Source organism: Lithobates pipiens, unplaced genomic scaffold (genome assembly GCF_037356315.1).
Source record: "Lithobates pipiens isolate NorthernLeopardFrog02 unplaced genomic scaffold, aLitPip1_a1.2 Scaffold_3, whole genome shotgun sequence".
NCBI lineage: Eukaryota > Metazoa > Chordata > Amphibia > Anura > Ranidae > Lithobates > Lithobates pipiens.
Genome location: NW_027507790.1, coordinates 82,694,885 through 82,711,390, shown reverse-complemented (window position 1 = coordinate 82,711,390; position 16,506 = coordinate 82,694,885). Strand labels below are relative to the sequence as shown.

General features: G+C 42.1%; 1 protein-coding gene across 1 annotated transcript in view; it reads left to right on the top strand.

Annotated features, from left to right (window-relative positions):
• Positions 1-9,482, top strand: part of LRRC43 (leucine rich repeat containing 43) — a 64,301-nt gene extending 54,819 nt beyond the window's left edge. Inside the window, exons 8-12 of the mRNA XM_077461956.1 lie at positions 975-1,111; positions 1,328-1,435; positions 5,834-6,028; positions 7,616-7,703; positions 9,193-9,482. Coding sequence (XP_077318082.1) covers positions 975-1,111; positions 1,328-1,435; positions 5,834-6,028; positions 7,616-7,703; positions 9,193-9,296 — 632 coding nt within the window. The 3' untranslated portion in view covers positions 9,297-9,482. The remainder of the gene's footprint in view (positions 1-974; positions 1,112-1,327; positions 1,436-5,833; positions 6,029-7,615; positions 7,704-9,192) is intronic.
• The last annotated feature ends 7,024 nt before the right edge of the window (positions 9,483-16,506 follow it).

Here is a 16,506-nt window from a genome sequence, read left to right as displayed (position 1 = left end):
TGGTGCACCCCTAATTTAAATATGACCCAACCCTTCCTGTCAAGGCCACACCCCTTGCTGTTTAAGACCCAGCCTGAAATGTTCGAGTGGGGACATTATTTCTGAAAGCCTGGGTGAGGGGGGGCATTGGATTCCCTTAATTTGCATAGATTTCCTCTCACTTCCTGTTTGGCTATAGGGAAGAAAGTGAAGGGAAATCTCTGCAATGGGACATGGGGATGATAATAAACTGACGGGGGCTATAACCCCCCCCCCCCTTATTATATCCAAAATGAAAAAAAAAAGTGTTGCCTATAGTTCTACTTTAAACACAAATTTCTGATAATTTTTTGGAGAGGACTAAGAAGATATAACCATGCCAATGGTGCAACAGAAACCATATAACACAGTGAGGAAGGTTTGTGGTCCAGGATAATAAAACAGTCAAAATTAGAAGCGCCCCCCCACACAGTTACGGAATGCTGGCCGCCCGCATACCAGAAGCAGTGCGGCCGCTTTATGGGGGCACCAGACTAATTTTCCTCTCAGCCCAGTCCGCCCCATAAACTGTTATCGCAAGCCGGCGGGGACTCTTTCCATGCTGCCCCCCTGCAAAGGCCTAGGGCAGGATACAGCATTGCTTCCTGCACTGCATCATATCTGACTAGCTCATTATGCTTCCTCACCCTCCTCATTTCTGAGCTCTGATGTAAAGTGATTATACAAGGCTGACAACGAGAAAAGTTTAGGTAGTTATACGGCTTGTATTTTTTAAAAATCACTAACGGATGTATTCATTTAAGTATTTTACATCTGCCTAGATTTCAGCTTTAATCCAATTAAGATGGAAATTTATAGCTTACATTACAGTTTTTCTGTTCCCACTTATATGCACGTTTACATATTCTAAATAATATTTTTTTTTTCCATTAAAATAGCTGTATAAAATCTTACATTATGCATCTTTAATCTTTTATAATACTGTGCATTAACAGGTTTATGTAAATCTGATGGATTACCATGGAGTGACGTCATAGACTATGAGTATACAAAGGAACATACCATTACAGATTTAGTCCTCCTAAAGTCATTTCTTCTCTCTGGCATGACAGTGACTCTTATAGAGGAAAAGGTAATCACATTTTACACGTCTTGTAAGAAAAAATAATACAACATATTGCTGTCAAGCTGTCCCCCATTACTTTCACAGCAAAGTGGTATATAGGACCCTAAAACATGATGTGGTTACTGTATAATGCAGAGCTGTAAACTATGATGATGTAAATGAATGTAGAATGTACAGTATGTATGTTTTCTGAACTGACGAGACCAATCTTTAATCTCTTAGATCTTGTCCTGGCCACCGGATGCTGACCAGGGTGCAGCTATACCTAAGCTTGACAAAAAAGCCGGTGGGAAAGACAAGGAAAAAGAGAAAGTCCGAAGTAGCTCCAGGGTGAGTTTGACGGAACGGGTAGCAAAAAAAATAGGCAAATTTGTTTAGACTTGGCCCTTAGGGCTAATACATGGATCTACTACTCTAGCAGATTCGAGAGAATACTCTGGCCATACACTGATCCAAATCCACCTAATTCAGCAAGGGCCAGACAAATTTTGATCAATGTGTGTCAGTCCCCACTGAAAAGTCGATTGCTTCATTGATTTTATTCAAAGGGATATGGTGGAATATTTTTCTTGATCAGCAGTTGCAGGCAATTTGCTGCAGCTGCTGATCAGTGTTCTGACAGCAGTGGGCACAGCTGTCAGGATAGTGGGTCCTGGTGGAGAGGATTGTTCATTCCACCTGGTTTTAGGTGAATGGAGGAATCTGTTTTTTCTTTTTGTGTTTTTGGTGTTTGTTTTTTGGAGCTGGACCGCTGACCCACTGGTTGAATGAAAAAAACAAAACAAAAAAAAAACTAACAGCGTATGGCCAGCTTTAATGTATATTTTGCAATTCAAAGTTTAAGCACAAAAGCCTAATTCTAGGGTTGTGCAAAGGAATTAGCAAGTTGCTATACTGTAATTGAATTGTGATATACGGCAGATACAATAAAATGGACCAGATTTTTCACGCTGGTCATGTGGTATCAGGATGGTATGGTGGTCACAGATGGTAGCTTTAGTCTATCCACTGGACCCCTGGAAGATTTTACCACTGAGCTACTTTAACTGGTAATTTCATGAACATGTAACGCTGTACATAAACACAATTTGTATTACTATTTTCACACAAATAGAGCTTTCTTTTGGTGGTATTTGATCACCACTGTTTTTTTTTTTGTTTTTGTTTTTTGTGATTTAAATAAAAAGACGTAAATTTTGAAAAATAAAAAAACATTTTTTTTTACTTTCTGCTATAAAACATATCCATTAAAAAAATCTGATCAAATAAAATCTAATTTTGGCCAAAATGTATTCTGCTACATGTCTTTGATAAAGAAAAATCCCAATAAGTGCATATTGATTAATTTGTCTGACAGTTATAGCGTCTACAAACTATGAGATATACTGTATACTATAATTTTTGTTATTTTTTTTACACTACTAATAGCGGTGAACAGCGACTTATAATGGGACTGCGACAGTGCAACACTAACTGACGCTGGGGGAAACTAACTAACTGCCACTGACATAACCAGTGACATTAATATAGGGATCAGTGCTAATAATATGCACTGTCACTGTGCTAATGACACTGATTGAGAAGGGGTTAACATCTAGAGCAATCAAATGGTTAAATGTGTGCCTAACAAGTGTGTGTGATATGTGCTTCTTTTACTAAGGATCTTGTTTTTTTGGATTCCCTGTTAGTAAACAGAGCTCTGTATCGTTTACAATCACAGAGCTGTGTTCCATTGATGACTGAGCCAATCAACAGGTGCCAGTGGGCAATTGTTGGCCGAGACCCACTGATCGGCTTCTGCTCTGAGGAATCATAGCATAGCCAGAGCGGCGTGTGGGCGCACGGATCATGTACTAGGTACATGATCCAACAGAAGGAGGCTGCTTAACCGCCATACATCCTTGTGATGCAGTCGGCATGCGGCTATATATTACAAGTTGGTTATTGGCATCTTTCCTAGAATGGGTCATTCTGTGTATGTGCAAGCACCTTAAAGCAGCTATAAACCTTACTTATTATATTGCCGCTTACCAAATCTTAAATGATTGTTGGCCGTATTAGTTTCCTTTTTTAGGCTTTCTTTCTTCTATTTTCATCTGGTGATCCAGCCAGTAAGAATAAGTTCACTTAAAAAAAATTTATTTAAAAAATCCACATTCTCCCAGATAACACCACTGAAATGCAAAAGAGAATCCAGCACCTTCATTCTTCCACCCCGGGGCCATTCTCTTTATGTCCTCAGTTATATGAACAAGAACAATTACAATTGTGTCTATTTTCTGAATGTATTTATAAGAAATGTATCCATTATATGTAGACCAATATCAGCAAACCACTGCTATCTGATTTACTTGGATACAATACAAGCTCACAGCTAACTCTGAAACTAATTTTCAGTTTAACCACTTCAGCCCTGGAAGTTTTCCCCCCTTCCTGAACAGGCCGTTTTTGCACTCTGGCACTGCCTTACTTTAACTGACAGTTGCGCAGTCGTGCAACACTATACCCAAACAAAATTGTCCTTTTTTTTCCCACAAATAGAGCTTTCTTTTGGTGGTATTTTATCACATCTGCTGTTTTTACTTTTTATGCTATAAACAAAGACTGACAATTTGAAAAAAAAAAAAGTTTTCATTTTCTGCTATAAAACACATCCAATGAAAAAAGGTAAAAAATTAAATTTCTTCATTAATTTAAGTCATGTATTGTACTACACACATATACATATTTAATCCCAATATATTTATTTTTAAAAGTTATTGTGTTTACAAACTATGGGATCATTTTATGGTATTTTTTTTTTACTAGTAATGGCGGTGATGAGCGATTTTGTAGCAGGACTGTGACATTGTGGCGGACACATTGGACACTAACTGACACTTTTCACAGGGTGTATAGGAATGTACAATGTAAAACATAAAGAACTACAACTTGGTACATACCCTTCCAGGGAAATACAAGGGTGAATATATATATATATCTAGAAGTTTGCAGACACCATTGAGAGAGATTTCCTCAGAAGCACCTTAACTCTTCAGCACAGCGTGACTCTGGAGGTAGCAGACTAGTGGGTGTCACCAAGCCGGCTGGATGCAAGGAGAAATCGAGCACCATGCCTTTGTCTTCTGCTGACCTCAGGCATATCATTCCGCCTACAGGTGAAAGTGCCATGGGCGGAGCCGCCCCTGGCGAATCACACAGGAGGTATAATGCGGTTGCCGCCGCTGCTGACTTACCTTTCCTTTTACTCAAAGGCTGCTCCCGCTAAGACACTCAGGGCTATGGACCCCAGATTCAGAGCTGAAGCCCCAAAAGCCACCCCCTACCGATGTCACTGCCCCCAGACTGACAATGCTATTGTTTGTTGTACCTCCTGTGCTCATTCATTCAGAGTTGCGTCTCACTGATACAGGAGGTGTATTACTGGCCAGATCACCAGGTGAAAACAGAGGGGGAAAAAACAAAACCGATGCAGCCACCACATTCAATGATTGGTAACCTGGGGGGCGTGGCCGGGATGTGAGAAGGAGAGGATGTCTGCCTCCAGAGCTCCATGCACATCTGTCCAATTCCTCCTGATATACTGCTCTATCATCACTGAAAAGACATCCATCGGCTTCTCCCGGCATCCTAGTTCCCTCGGCAGCAGAAATCATGTCCGCAAAGGGTCGGGGGAAGACACACGGCGTCCCAAAGCCTCAGAGGCAGTAGGGTAAGAGGCTTTCCGGGAGCCATCTTAGGCTCTGCTTCCGGAGCACAGCATGGAGGGAGAGGGGAATGGAGCCCAGCAGATTCACTTGTAGCCATGGCGTCTCCTGCTGAGGAGATCGTCGCTCCGATATCCCCTGAACTGTTGGAGGCATCCCCAGACCCAGAGCCAGTGGCGTAGTGTGTGGGGGGGTGCGGAGGGGGCCGTGGCCCTGGGCACAACATTCAGGGGGGGCGAAATTCTGTCTGCCTCCTCCTAAATTTACTTTGCTGTGTCCCCCCGCCATGTTCAAACTCCGGCGCCCTTTGAGTGAGTGTATGGGGTCATGTGCGGCGGCGGGGCTGGCCTATCCACGATCGAGGTAGATCCTGGAGTCGAGCCTCTGCACATGTTCAGTCTCTGGCACCCTGTTATTGGGCGAATGGGGTCATGTACGGAGGCGGGACTCCAGGAGCAACGTTAATAGGCCAGCCCCACCACCGCACATGACCCCATACGCCCAATCACAGGGCGCCGGAGTTTGAACATGGCGGAGCACGGGGGACAAAAGAAATCGTGAGTATGGGCTGCCTCTGTCTTCTCCTCCTCCTCCTCCCCTCTGGACCGATTGAGAACAAAGAAGAGAAGGTGAGTATGCAAGACAGCTTGATCGAAATCCCGTCGGAAATTCAGTCGGGAAAACCATCAGAGCTTTTTCCGACCAAAATTCCGATCGTGTGTACACGGCATAACTATAAATGATCAATTTGATAAATCATGTTTTCTTCCTAAACTCTATTAACCACCGTTTTTTTTCTATGTTTATTGAAATATTCATGCCAGTGAGCTTAGTTGTACTTAATCGGTTGTTGAACATTTGTTTTATCTGGTACATTGCTACAATCTCAGAATGGTCTTACTGGTAGTAAAAAATGTACCTCCTAAAATCTTAGCGTATGCTCATTGTATACCTGAGGGTTCTTCGGGTGGGCAGGTGAGCAAATCTATATATAAAGTACATCTAATGTGTTTTATACCAGGGAAGTAAAGCTGGCTCAAAGAGTAAGAAGAAGAAAGAGAACCTAGATGATCTCCGCCATGATCCCCCAGTGGTTCGCACTCTTGGATCTGTTGTTATGCCCTTGGGAAGCCTTGTTTCTGGGGAAAGTCAAACATACCATGTGTGTAACTTTGGGATTTTAATAACAGATACAGAGCAGCATTGCAATGACAAGGTAATGTAAATCAAATATGAGTGTATCTGAACTGTAAACAAAGTTGGAAAATAAACCATTCGCACTATATATAGTAACAATGCAAAGAGATGGGAAATTAAACCATTCACCTTAGGTATATACAGTAGAAGGATTTTGTCAGTAAATACTAGCCATGCACACAAATTACATTCTTAGTAATTGCTATCTGTGATGAAATTCCTAAAAAGTCCTAGTGCATTCTGTGGCAGATGGTAAAGGTCATATGCTCTAAAGAAAGATGTCAACAGTCTGAATACAATGGAGCCTCCACGTCCACGTACCATGCTGACATTTGGTCAATCATTTGTGTGTGTGTGTGGGCATACACCGATCAGCCATAACATTATGACCACCCACCTAATATTGAGTATGACCCCCTTTTGCTAAAACAGCCCTGACCCATTGAGGCATGGACTCCAAATAACATCCACATGAACGGCAGGACCCAAGGTTTCCCAGCAGAACATTGTCCAAAGCATCACACTGCCTCTGCCAACTTGCCTTCTTATATTGCATTCTGATGCCATTTCTTCCCCAGGTAAGTGACACACCCAGCCATCCACATGATATAAAAGAAAACGTAATTTATCATACCAGGCCACCTTCTTCCATTGCTCCGTATTCTAGTTCTGATGTTCATGCTTTTGGCTGTGGGCACGAGTCACCATGGGCTTCACTGCCCCATACACAACAAACCGCGATGCCCAATTTTTTCTGCTTTTACTACATCAACTTCATGGATAACATGTTCACTTGCTGCTTAATATATCCCACCAATTTTCAGATGCCATTGTAACTAGATTACCTGTAAGTGGTCATAATGTTATGGCTGATCGGTGTATGCTTTCACTACTTAAAGAGATCCAACCACATTCTCACTAACCCGAAAGTACACTTGCACTTCATATTTATTGAACTCTCCTTTGCTTAAATTAAACTGGGACTTTATGAATGTGCTCATCTCCATATTCTTGAAGGTGGCACTTTCAGATACTAAAGTCATGTTTAAAGTATCTTTATTTGTTTGTCTATGTATAACTATAATAATAATAAATATATATTAGTAGTAGTATTTATTTATTATTACTATTAATGAATTAAAAAAAAATCTGTCCTAGGCCTCAAAAGCCTAAAAAATGTGAATAGGGTGGTAACAATTTTAATGAATGCTTATCATCAGCAGAGTAACCTAATGTTAAATATAATAAATCAGCCTGTTTGAGGGACAGCATTTAGACAAGGGGTCGGCAATGGCAAATTTATTTTTCAGTATTGCATGCGATATTTGGCAAAAAAGTGAAACATTACCAAAATACTACATGCGATATCCTTTAGTAAATTGAGCCCAGTATTTCCTGATAAGATCCCTTTGCCTTAGTATCCCTTTATTATATCATGTTATGCAACCATATAAATGCACTTTAAAGTCCAACTTCAGCTAACACAAACTTTTCTTTTCAGCTTTGTCCAATTAAGTTTGGCTTGACTATTTGCTATGTCTGTTGCTGTAGTGGCTTATGTTTCTTTACCAACAATATATTTAAATGGTAATATGTTCTGTTTCAGGCTCCTCATGATGGTAAAAAACACAAAGAACAAAAGCTAAAAAGTGGACCGGAAAGCACAGAAGCTCATAAAACACCTCGCTCATCTGGTATTTTTAAATATCTAGTATTTTTGTAGGATTACATTTCAAAGAGAAAAAAAGGAATATTTATGATATGCAGTATTCAACATCAACACATATATAAAAACATTAAATTTTTTAATGTCTCAAAAAAAAAATTCTGACATTCATAACTTATCTTAATTAGACCATAGAACAAAGGTCAATAACAGTCTCATAATTACATGCCATACATGTGCTGATTTTCATCGAACGTGTTTCCTGGAACAAAATCTTTTTTTTAATTGATACTCAGTTCAAACAGAGAAGATACTTTTATGAAAACAGCAAATGTATAATATATTCAGATACATATTTTTTAATAATATTATGTCTCTAAACCAATAGTCTCCAAACTGCCAAATGTGACCCTTTGCTTTCCTTTATCTGGTCCTTGAAGCATATCCCTCCCATTGATATGAGACACTATTCTGCCAACTGACATCAACAGTGGGGCACCATTTCTTCCACTGACACCGTGGGGGCACTATTCCTCTCAATGATACCAAATATGGGGCTCCCACTAATACCAAATGTGGCGATGTTTGCTTCCATTGATGATAGAAATATTTCTACTTCTGCTGGCCACATTTCCGGCCCCCCAAAAGTCTGAAGGACAATAAACTGGCCCTTTGTTTCAAAAGTTTGGAGACCCCTGCTTTAAACTATATGATACCTGGACAAACTTGATGTAAATGATTTTCATTTGTTGTTTGATTGTATTTAATTCTCTGTGAATGGGATGCTTATTATGTAGGCAAGACAAGACAAAAAAAGACATAGATGGACATATGATCATGTTCATGATATATTAAATGGAGATTTACATTCCCCAGTGGTGTGTCCATGTCCTCATAATCATGCATATGCTTTATCCAAAGCTACATTTTTGCATCAGTCTATAATGATAGTCCAAAAAGTGGTAAATATCTTGGTAGGCTGTTGGTAATCAGTGCACTGATATGGGGCACTCACCAAAGAGGAAGAGCGAGGCACGCCGATGGGGGACCTCAGACGTGGAGGATCATGTCTGCTCTGTGCAAAACCATTGCACAAAGCAGGTGAGTATACAATGTTTACTATTTTAAAAAACACTTCCACTTTAACCCAATTTCTATTTTCTTTAAAGCTAGGTTCATTAGCCTGCTTAGGTTTGTTAGTTGAGCCTACTCTACCTATTTAGCTGAAATGGCTAATACAATTCTTTATATCGCACATGTTTTTAAAAAACACTATTGTAATTTATTTTATGTTGTTCATATATTTTCCCATATCATTTTGCAGAAAATACTTAGGGCCCATTTACACTGTGCTGTTCTTGTGCGTTGCATTAATGCAACTGGTTAGCCACTGCATTGCCCTGCATGCGATTATGCTTGTATCCAGTTGTGTTTCACATTGATTACGAGTTATAAATATCTCAGAAAAACACATCCATAGAGGACCAATATTTATTTTATTTTTTAATTTTTTTTAGCAAAAGAAAAACATAAAGATTCTACAATAAAAGCAACAGAAGATGAGCTCCAATCTGCACCGATACCTGTGACAGCAGAGATTACTGTCAGTTTTCTGCACTAAGGTTATACATCATCCAGGAGTGCTGTGACTTTGATAATAAGGAGACTTTGTCCTAATTGTCCTTTTGGTGTCAAACGTGTATTTGAACTTTACTTTCTATTTGGATTGTACAAACATGTGATATACACATGCCATAGTCTAAGTGCCATAGTAAATATTGCTACCAATAAAATACCTTATAGCGAATTGGACTGTACAAATATTTGCCTTGTGGTGGAATGCTCAATGATAATTATGTGATTTCTTTCAAGCAAAAATCTTACTGCTATATGCCCTTGTAAATAATTCTGTTTAATTTTAAAAGCAATTAAGCTATTAAATACTAATGCCAGTCAAACTTGTTTTAACTTTGAATAGAATAAGGAAGGTTTAAAGTGATTGCAAAGGCTCGTTTTTTTGTTGTTGTTTTTTTAAATAACAAACATGTTAAAAACTTACCTCCTCTGTGCAGTTGGTTTTGCACAGAGCAGCCTGGATCCTCCTCTTCTCGGGTCCCTCTTCACTGCTCCTAGTCCCTCCCTCCTTTGAGATCCCTCATTTGAGTACCACTTAGCCAGCAGCTTGCTAAAGGGCTCACCCAAGCTGAGTCAGAGCTCTGTGTATCCATTCAGACACGGAGCCCCGACCTGGCCCTGCGCCCCCTCTCCCTGATTAGATGACTGACTTTGATTGACATCCACGGGAGCCAATAGCACTGCTGCTCTGTCTCAGCCAATCAGAACGAGTGTACTGGATGGCTGAGGGGATTGTGGACATCGCTGGAGAGAGAAGGAGCTTAGGTAGGTAATTGGGGGGTGCTGGGGAGGCTGCTACACACAGAAGTCTTTTTTTATCTTAATGCATAGAATGCATTAAGATTAAAAAAAACTTCTGCCTTTACAACTCTTTTAAACTGTCTGTGAGGTTTTTTTTCAATCTGTGACCATATTTGGGAGGTTTTCCCTAATTTCCTGGGGAGTGTGGTAATTTCCCCAGACACAGACGCAATAAAAAAATGTTTTAAACCTCTTCCCATCCAGGCCAAGTGACTCTTAAAGTTGGACTTGGCACCTGGGGTCAGACGGACGTCCCGATCAGGTGACCACTTTGATTGGTTGTTACAGTGGTCACATGAGCAGAAGCCTTTCCTGCCATCTCCCGAATATAACTAAGGCTCTGTTGACACCTAGGCATTTTTGGACATTTTTCTGCTCTAAGCCTCAGCTCAAAAAATGCCCAACAAGACAAATCCTACTCATTTCAATAGCCCCTGTTCACATCTGAGCGTTTTGTCATCTGAAGCTCAAAGTACAGGAGCTTCTTTTTGTCTGATTACAGGCATTTTTTGCTTTTTTATGTGACTTTGTACAAAATTGCGATAAAATCGCACAACTTTCTGCCTGAAAACAAAATGCCTAGAGTGAACAGAGCCTAAAGGCCGAGAGTTTTAAAGAACAGAAACCTCAGCTTCCCATTGCTGCATATGTGTAGCGTTGTTAAATCCCACCATAATACACACACATATGTGTTACATGGGTAGCAAGAGGTTAACTATTGCCCTATCTACTAAAAGTGTGCATTTGTTTTTGACTGTAACATCCCAATTGGAGAAATTTCCCTCAACTTCCTGTCCAGACAGCAATAACAACTTTACCAAAGGTACCGATCTTTCCCTGCTCTACTCAAAACAAAAGTAAGTGATGTGCAATGAGTAATTTTTAAATGAATGCTGGGGTAGTAGAAACGAACTGAAATGCTAGAGCATAGAGGAGGCAAAATACGTCATATGTCTGTGCACCTGGAGATTCTGCATGAAGGTAGAGCCAACATACAATATAATTACCTCTCAGGGGAAATGCATACTGTAAGAACCAGCTCCAGTATGTTTTCTTTTTCTTTTAACAGGTAAAACTCCAGATAAAACAAGCCAATGCATACCTTCCACTACAAGCCAGGTCCCCTTATTTACCTATTTTAAGAGCCCCCTCCCCAATGCCATAATGCTGCACTAAAATACAAAAATAAAAAGAGAGTAAAAAAATGAAAGGGGATATAAAAGTAAATTATGTTTTTTAGTTGTGCAGAGAGCAGGGAGAGTTAAAATCCCTGACAAGTTTGTGTCCTCGCTAGGGTGATTTACTCTCGCGAGAGCAATCGGGGAGGAAAATTCTCCCATAGGAACAAATGCTCCTGTAATAACACTCTAAGACCGGAATTTGGTTCACTTTGAAGTGTAATTCCTGTTGACATTCTAGAACAAAAAGTGAAGGGAAATCTCCTCAGTGGGACACAGAATTTTTTTTTAACCTGATAGACCCTTCAACGCTCTATCAAAATCTAAAAAGATTTAAGGCTTCACATATGATATTAAATAATTACCTTTTTATTCCCTAAACTCAGTACTGCGGGGGCTGACATCACCATTCTTAAATCTGAAGAAATGATGCTCCAGCACAGTCCAAAAGTGTCTTCTCCTCAGGATCTCACTACAAGGATGGTGACGTCACGCTCTCCTAGGTGCTGCAGGTAGGAGCAAGGCAAATATTTTCACCCCCAGCTTTTTGTTTTATTTCTTTAATTAATTGCTATGTAGCATTTTGACATGGGGAAGTGGGCCTTGGTAAATTAGTGGACCTTGCAATTTTAGAGCAAGGTCTCTCTAATCTGTGTAAAAACTGGTGTTTCTAATTTCTCATAATTAGGTGTTTTTTCTAAGAAATAACAATATAATTATGTTTCAGTGGCATGGAAGATTATTTCTCCACCATAAATACGGCAGAGCTTTATGACCTAATTGCACTAATAGGGATGGTAAAATATGCCACTTGCTACTTAACAGAGTGCTATAAAAGACTGAATTTAAAGGTGAGTTAAGAGAAAGCAATGCCCTAAACAGAAAATATATAATTGGTTCCTTGTTGCTTTCTATTTTGAATTCTAATAATCTTCCTGAGGGCATTAGTAATTCCCTAGGGTATAGTACATGATGAAAAAATAATAGCACTGACACTTGCCTAATGAAGATTACAAAGAAAAATGAATGCATTTTACTGTATGTTGTATAGTAGACCAAGAGTAGGTATCTATTCGACATACCATGGATCTTTTACACAATGCTGGAGCAATAAGATTTCAGCACAGTACCCTGTTTACTTCAGTAACATGTATGGAATTGTAATAGGGATTATATGAACCCATCTGCAATAAGGATTAAATGTGCCTGTGATAAGCAATAATAACCTTTGCATTATAATTGAAAACAATTATATCCTATCTTTTTTTTTTTATTGACCCATACACCTAAAATCTTGTGGAAAATATAAAACAGCCAGCACACTGCCCCTGTAAGCACTCTTTACAACAATAATCATGATTTAAGGAGATGAGTTAGTACAGAGGAGCCTTATCATTTAGGTGTACCTAGGACAGAAAGGTGCTTAATTATAGTCCTGCTTGTAATGCCGCGTACACGCGATCAAACAATCGGGTGGAAAAGTCCGGCAAACTCAAGTCCGCCGGACAATCCCCCCCTGTGTAGCCTCCGGCAGACTTTTTTGACCCGAAAGTACGGCGGACTTAGAAAATAGTTTTGCACTCCAATCTTCCCGCCGGACTCGCATTTCGGCGGACAATCTGGCCGTGCGTATGCCAGTCCGCCGTATCTTTTGAAATTAACGGACTTCTAGCGGGTCTCCAGGTAGGCGGGGCCCGCGAAGGAGACGTCACTGGCCCCGCCACCTGGTATGGACTTAAAGGGGAACCCCAACGCCGAAAAAATCGGTGTGGGGGTTCCCCCCAGGTCCACATCAGACCCTTGTCCGAGCACGCTACCCAGCCGGCCAGGAAAGGGGGGGGTGAGCGAGCGCCCCCCTCCTGAGCCGTACCAGGCCGCGTGCCCTCAACATGGGGGGTGCCTTGGGGAAGGGGGGGCCGCGCGGCCCCCCCACCCCAAAGCACCTTGTCCCCATGTTGATGAGGACAAGGGCCTCTTCCTGACAACCCTGGCCGTTGGTTGTTGGGGTCTGCGGGCGGGGGGCTTATCGGAATCCGGGAGCCCCCTTTAATAAGGGGCCCCCGGATACCGGCCCCCCACCCTATGTGAATGAGTATGGGGTACAATGTACCCCTATCCATTCACCTGTGAAAAAAAAGTACAAAAAAAACACAACACAGGGTAAAAATAGTTTATTGCACGTCTTCGGGGGTCTTCTCGCCGGACTCCTCCGTTATCTTCTGCTAGCTCTTTTGCTAGCGGAGGAGCCCGGCTTTCTTCCTCGACGCCGGCCTCTTCTTCCGACTTTGGGGGTCTTGTCCCCCTCTTTGGTTCTTCTGCCGTGCCACCGCGCCTTCTTATAGCTCTTTTACAGGTGGTGGCCCGGTCTTCTGTCATCTCCCTGCTCCCCTGCCTGCTGGCTTCCTGATTGGCCAGCAGCCCTCCTAAGCCGCCCAGCTGCCCCCCCCTCACCCGTCCACTCAGCGCAATCACCCGCAGAACTGGCCGCGCTGGCACCCGTGAAACCGGCCACGGGACCGGCCGCACTGGCATCCGCGGAGCCAGCCGCGCTGGTACCCGCGGAACCAGCCGTGCTGTCATCAGCTGGCGGTATTCTCGGAGGGGGCATTTGCCCCATTGCCCCCCCCTGGATCCGCCCCTGGTTCGCACTGCATGACTCCAGATCAACTTTCTTTGCAAACATTCTGCAAGTCTGCTGCAAGTTCTGGTTCAGTTATGTGGTGCAATGGTCATCTCACCACAGAGGTCACTGTGGCTGAAATTTCATGCTGTAGACTTGCAGAACGTTTGCTGTAGACTCACCACTACAACTTTGCTCTTGCAAGAGACTTGCCATGAAATTTGCTACAAATTGTGCAGCAAGTTAACATGACTTAAAATTCAACACTGCCACAAATTTGCGGCAAGTTATCCTTGCTATCTGGGTACCTTCATGAAGTGAGAGTCCATCTTGACATTCTCCATGGCTTGGATGTCCCTGAAAGTCCTGGTGCCGTTAGCTGACTTGAGCAAGCACCAGTACCTCCAACCACAAGCAGAACAGGACCAACCAAATAGACTAAAGATCTCTAAAGGCCCCTTCACCTCAGCCTTCCCCCTTTTTATAGCACAGGTGGGCTGGCTAGGACCAAAAATCCCAGGAACTGAGTTTACAACAGTTAGCCCTTTCCCCTGGCCTGGGCCAGCCGCTAACTCGTTAGACCCAACATATTTCAACCTGCCTACACTTGCTCTCCCATTTTGGAAATCCGTCCTGGCCATAATTAACTTTGAATAAATAACATGGCATATATTAAATATTATTATTATTATACAGGATTTATATAGTGCCAACAGATTGTGCAGCGCTTTGCAACATGGAGGAAGATGGTGCAATTACAATACAATTTCAACACAGGAGGGATCAGAGAGCCCTGCTGGTTAGAGCTTACAATCTAGAAGATACACATCCTTAACAGCAAACAGTATAAATACTCTTACATAAACATTAAAACTGTTTTCAAATAGAAACAACAAATTTGCCCAGGCCTGGAAGACCCAACGGGTGGAGTTCCACGGACTAAAGACACACATGACCACTATGCTTCTACATGAACGCATGTCCAGCATCGTACACGATTCACATGCTAAATTTCTAAAAGTCTGGGAGCCATGCATTTCCTATGAGTTCCCTACGCTTCATGCAGCGTGTCTAGACCTGGTTTGACTCCCCTTGGTGGGGCCTCTGCGTCCGAGTTCCCTTATCCTTCCTCTCCCTCTCTTCTCTCTAACCTTCCTTTCTTTGTGCTTTTGTTCCCTTTACTCTTTTTGTAGCCTCTCTCTCTTCTTAGATTCACTGCTGCCCCCTTTGACAAGGGGTAGCGGATGCAGGGTTCTCCCCTCATAGACGACAGGGGGTTTAGAGTTTATATTGTGGCTAACTTTGATGCCACGCCCTGTTTACATTACATTATTTGTATAGCGGGGCGATTGGCCCTTTTGACTGTTTTTTTATGTATTATAGCCCCTGCGAGGGTGCTACGTGAGCAGTTTATGTTTTCTTGTTTACTTAAACTTCTAATAAACAGATTGAAACAGAAACAACAAATTTAGTCTCTATTTAGATAAATGTTTGGGTCCGGAAGAAACATCTTTTCTCCCATGATTGGGTGGGTGCTTGCCACCTAGTGGACAACCTGTTAAGCAAAATCTGGTTTGACCTGTTCAACCCAGTCCATGAAAATATGGCAACCGGTGTTCCACTTTTCATAGATTTTGTGAAACTGAGCCTCTATGAATTCATTTTGGTACCGGAATTCTCAGAGATGCTCTGGTACATAGAATCTCTCCCAAACAGCCTGACTGTAGATCTTTGGTCGTTCTTCCTCAAACTGCCTGAACAAGTCCACATTGGACATATTCCCATGTGGACTCATAAGGAAGGTACTCTTATTTCTTGAAAACATAGGCATCAAAGTACTATAGGAACCGGGATAGCCTGCTCAGCTTTTGGCCTGGAGGAACTGACCTTTGTGGGAGGTAAGCATCCGCAGGGTGGTGTGATTTTTCCAGAGGCCAGTCTCTGCGTTGGTTAGAAGTGGGTAGTGCTGGAGCTACAGCTTCTCCAGGGACCCATGGAAGGGAAATGACAGCCTTTGGGGAGGATGGGCATTCCTCCTAACTGCTGTAAAACAAATATCAAAGTACTCCCCACATAGGGACACACAGATAAACTCCTTAGGGTGAGAAGAGGATGGCTGCAGCAATACTAGAGAAGCGGCCGCAGAGGAAGCACCCAAAGGCAGAGACAGTGGTACTTCTTGGTTGGGAACTGGCAAGTCCATAGAACTGGTGGTGTCCGGAAGGGATTTGGAAGGCATCGCTACTACTGTAAGTGCCAGCAGAGCGGCGAAGGGAGTTGATGTACGTCACATAGGACAGTCTATTTACTTGAATAGGCTGCTCTACATGCGACAAATGCCCCAAAAAAGCGCCTGTACTTTTTTTTAATGGAGTGTGGAATTTATATTTATTTTTTTACCACACTTTTCAGTGAGTTTGCGGTGCATTTGTTGAGCAAACACACATCCGCTACCCACTCTTGGGGTGCCATTAACCTTTACTGGCAAGGCAAGCGCAATGCGCGTTTGCAGACATTTCTGAGCGGTTTTCTTCACGAACGTAAACGCAGAGATGTGAACAGGACCTAAAAACTCAAATCAGGGAAGCCTATCCCAC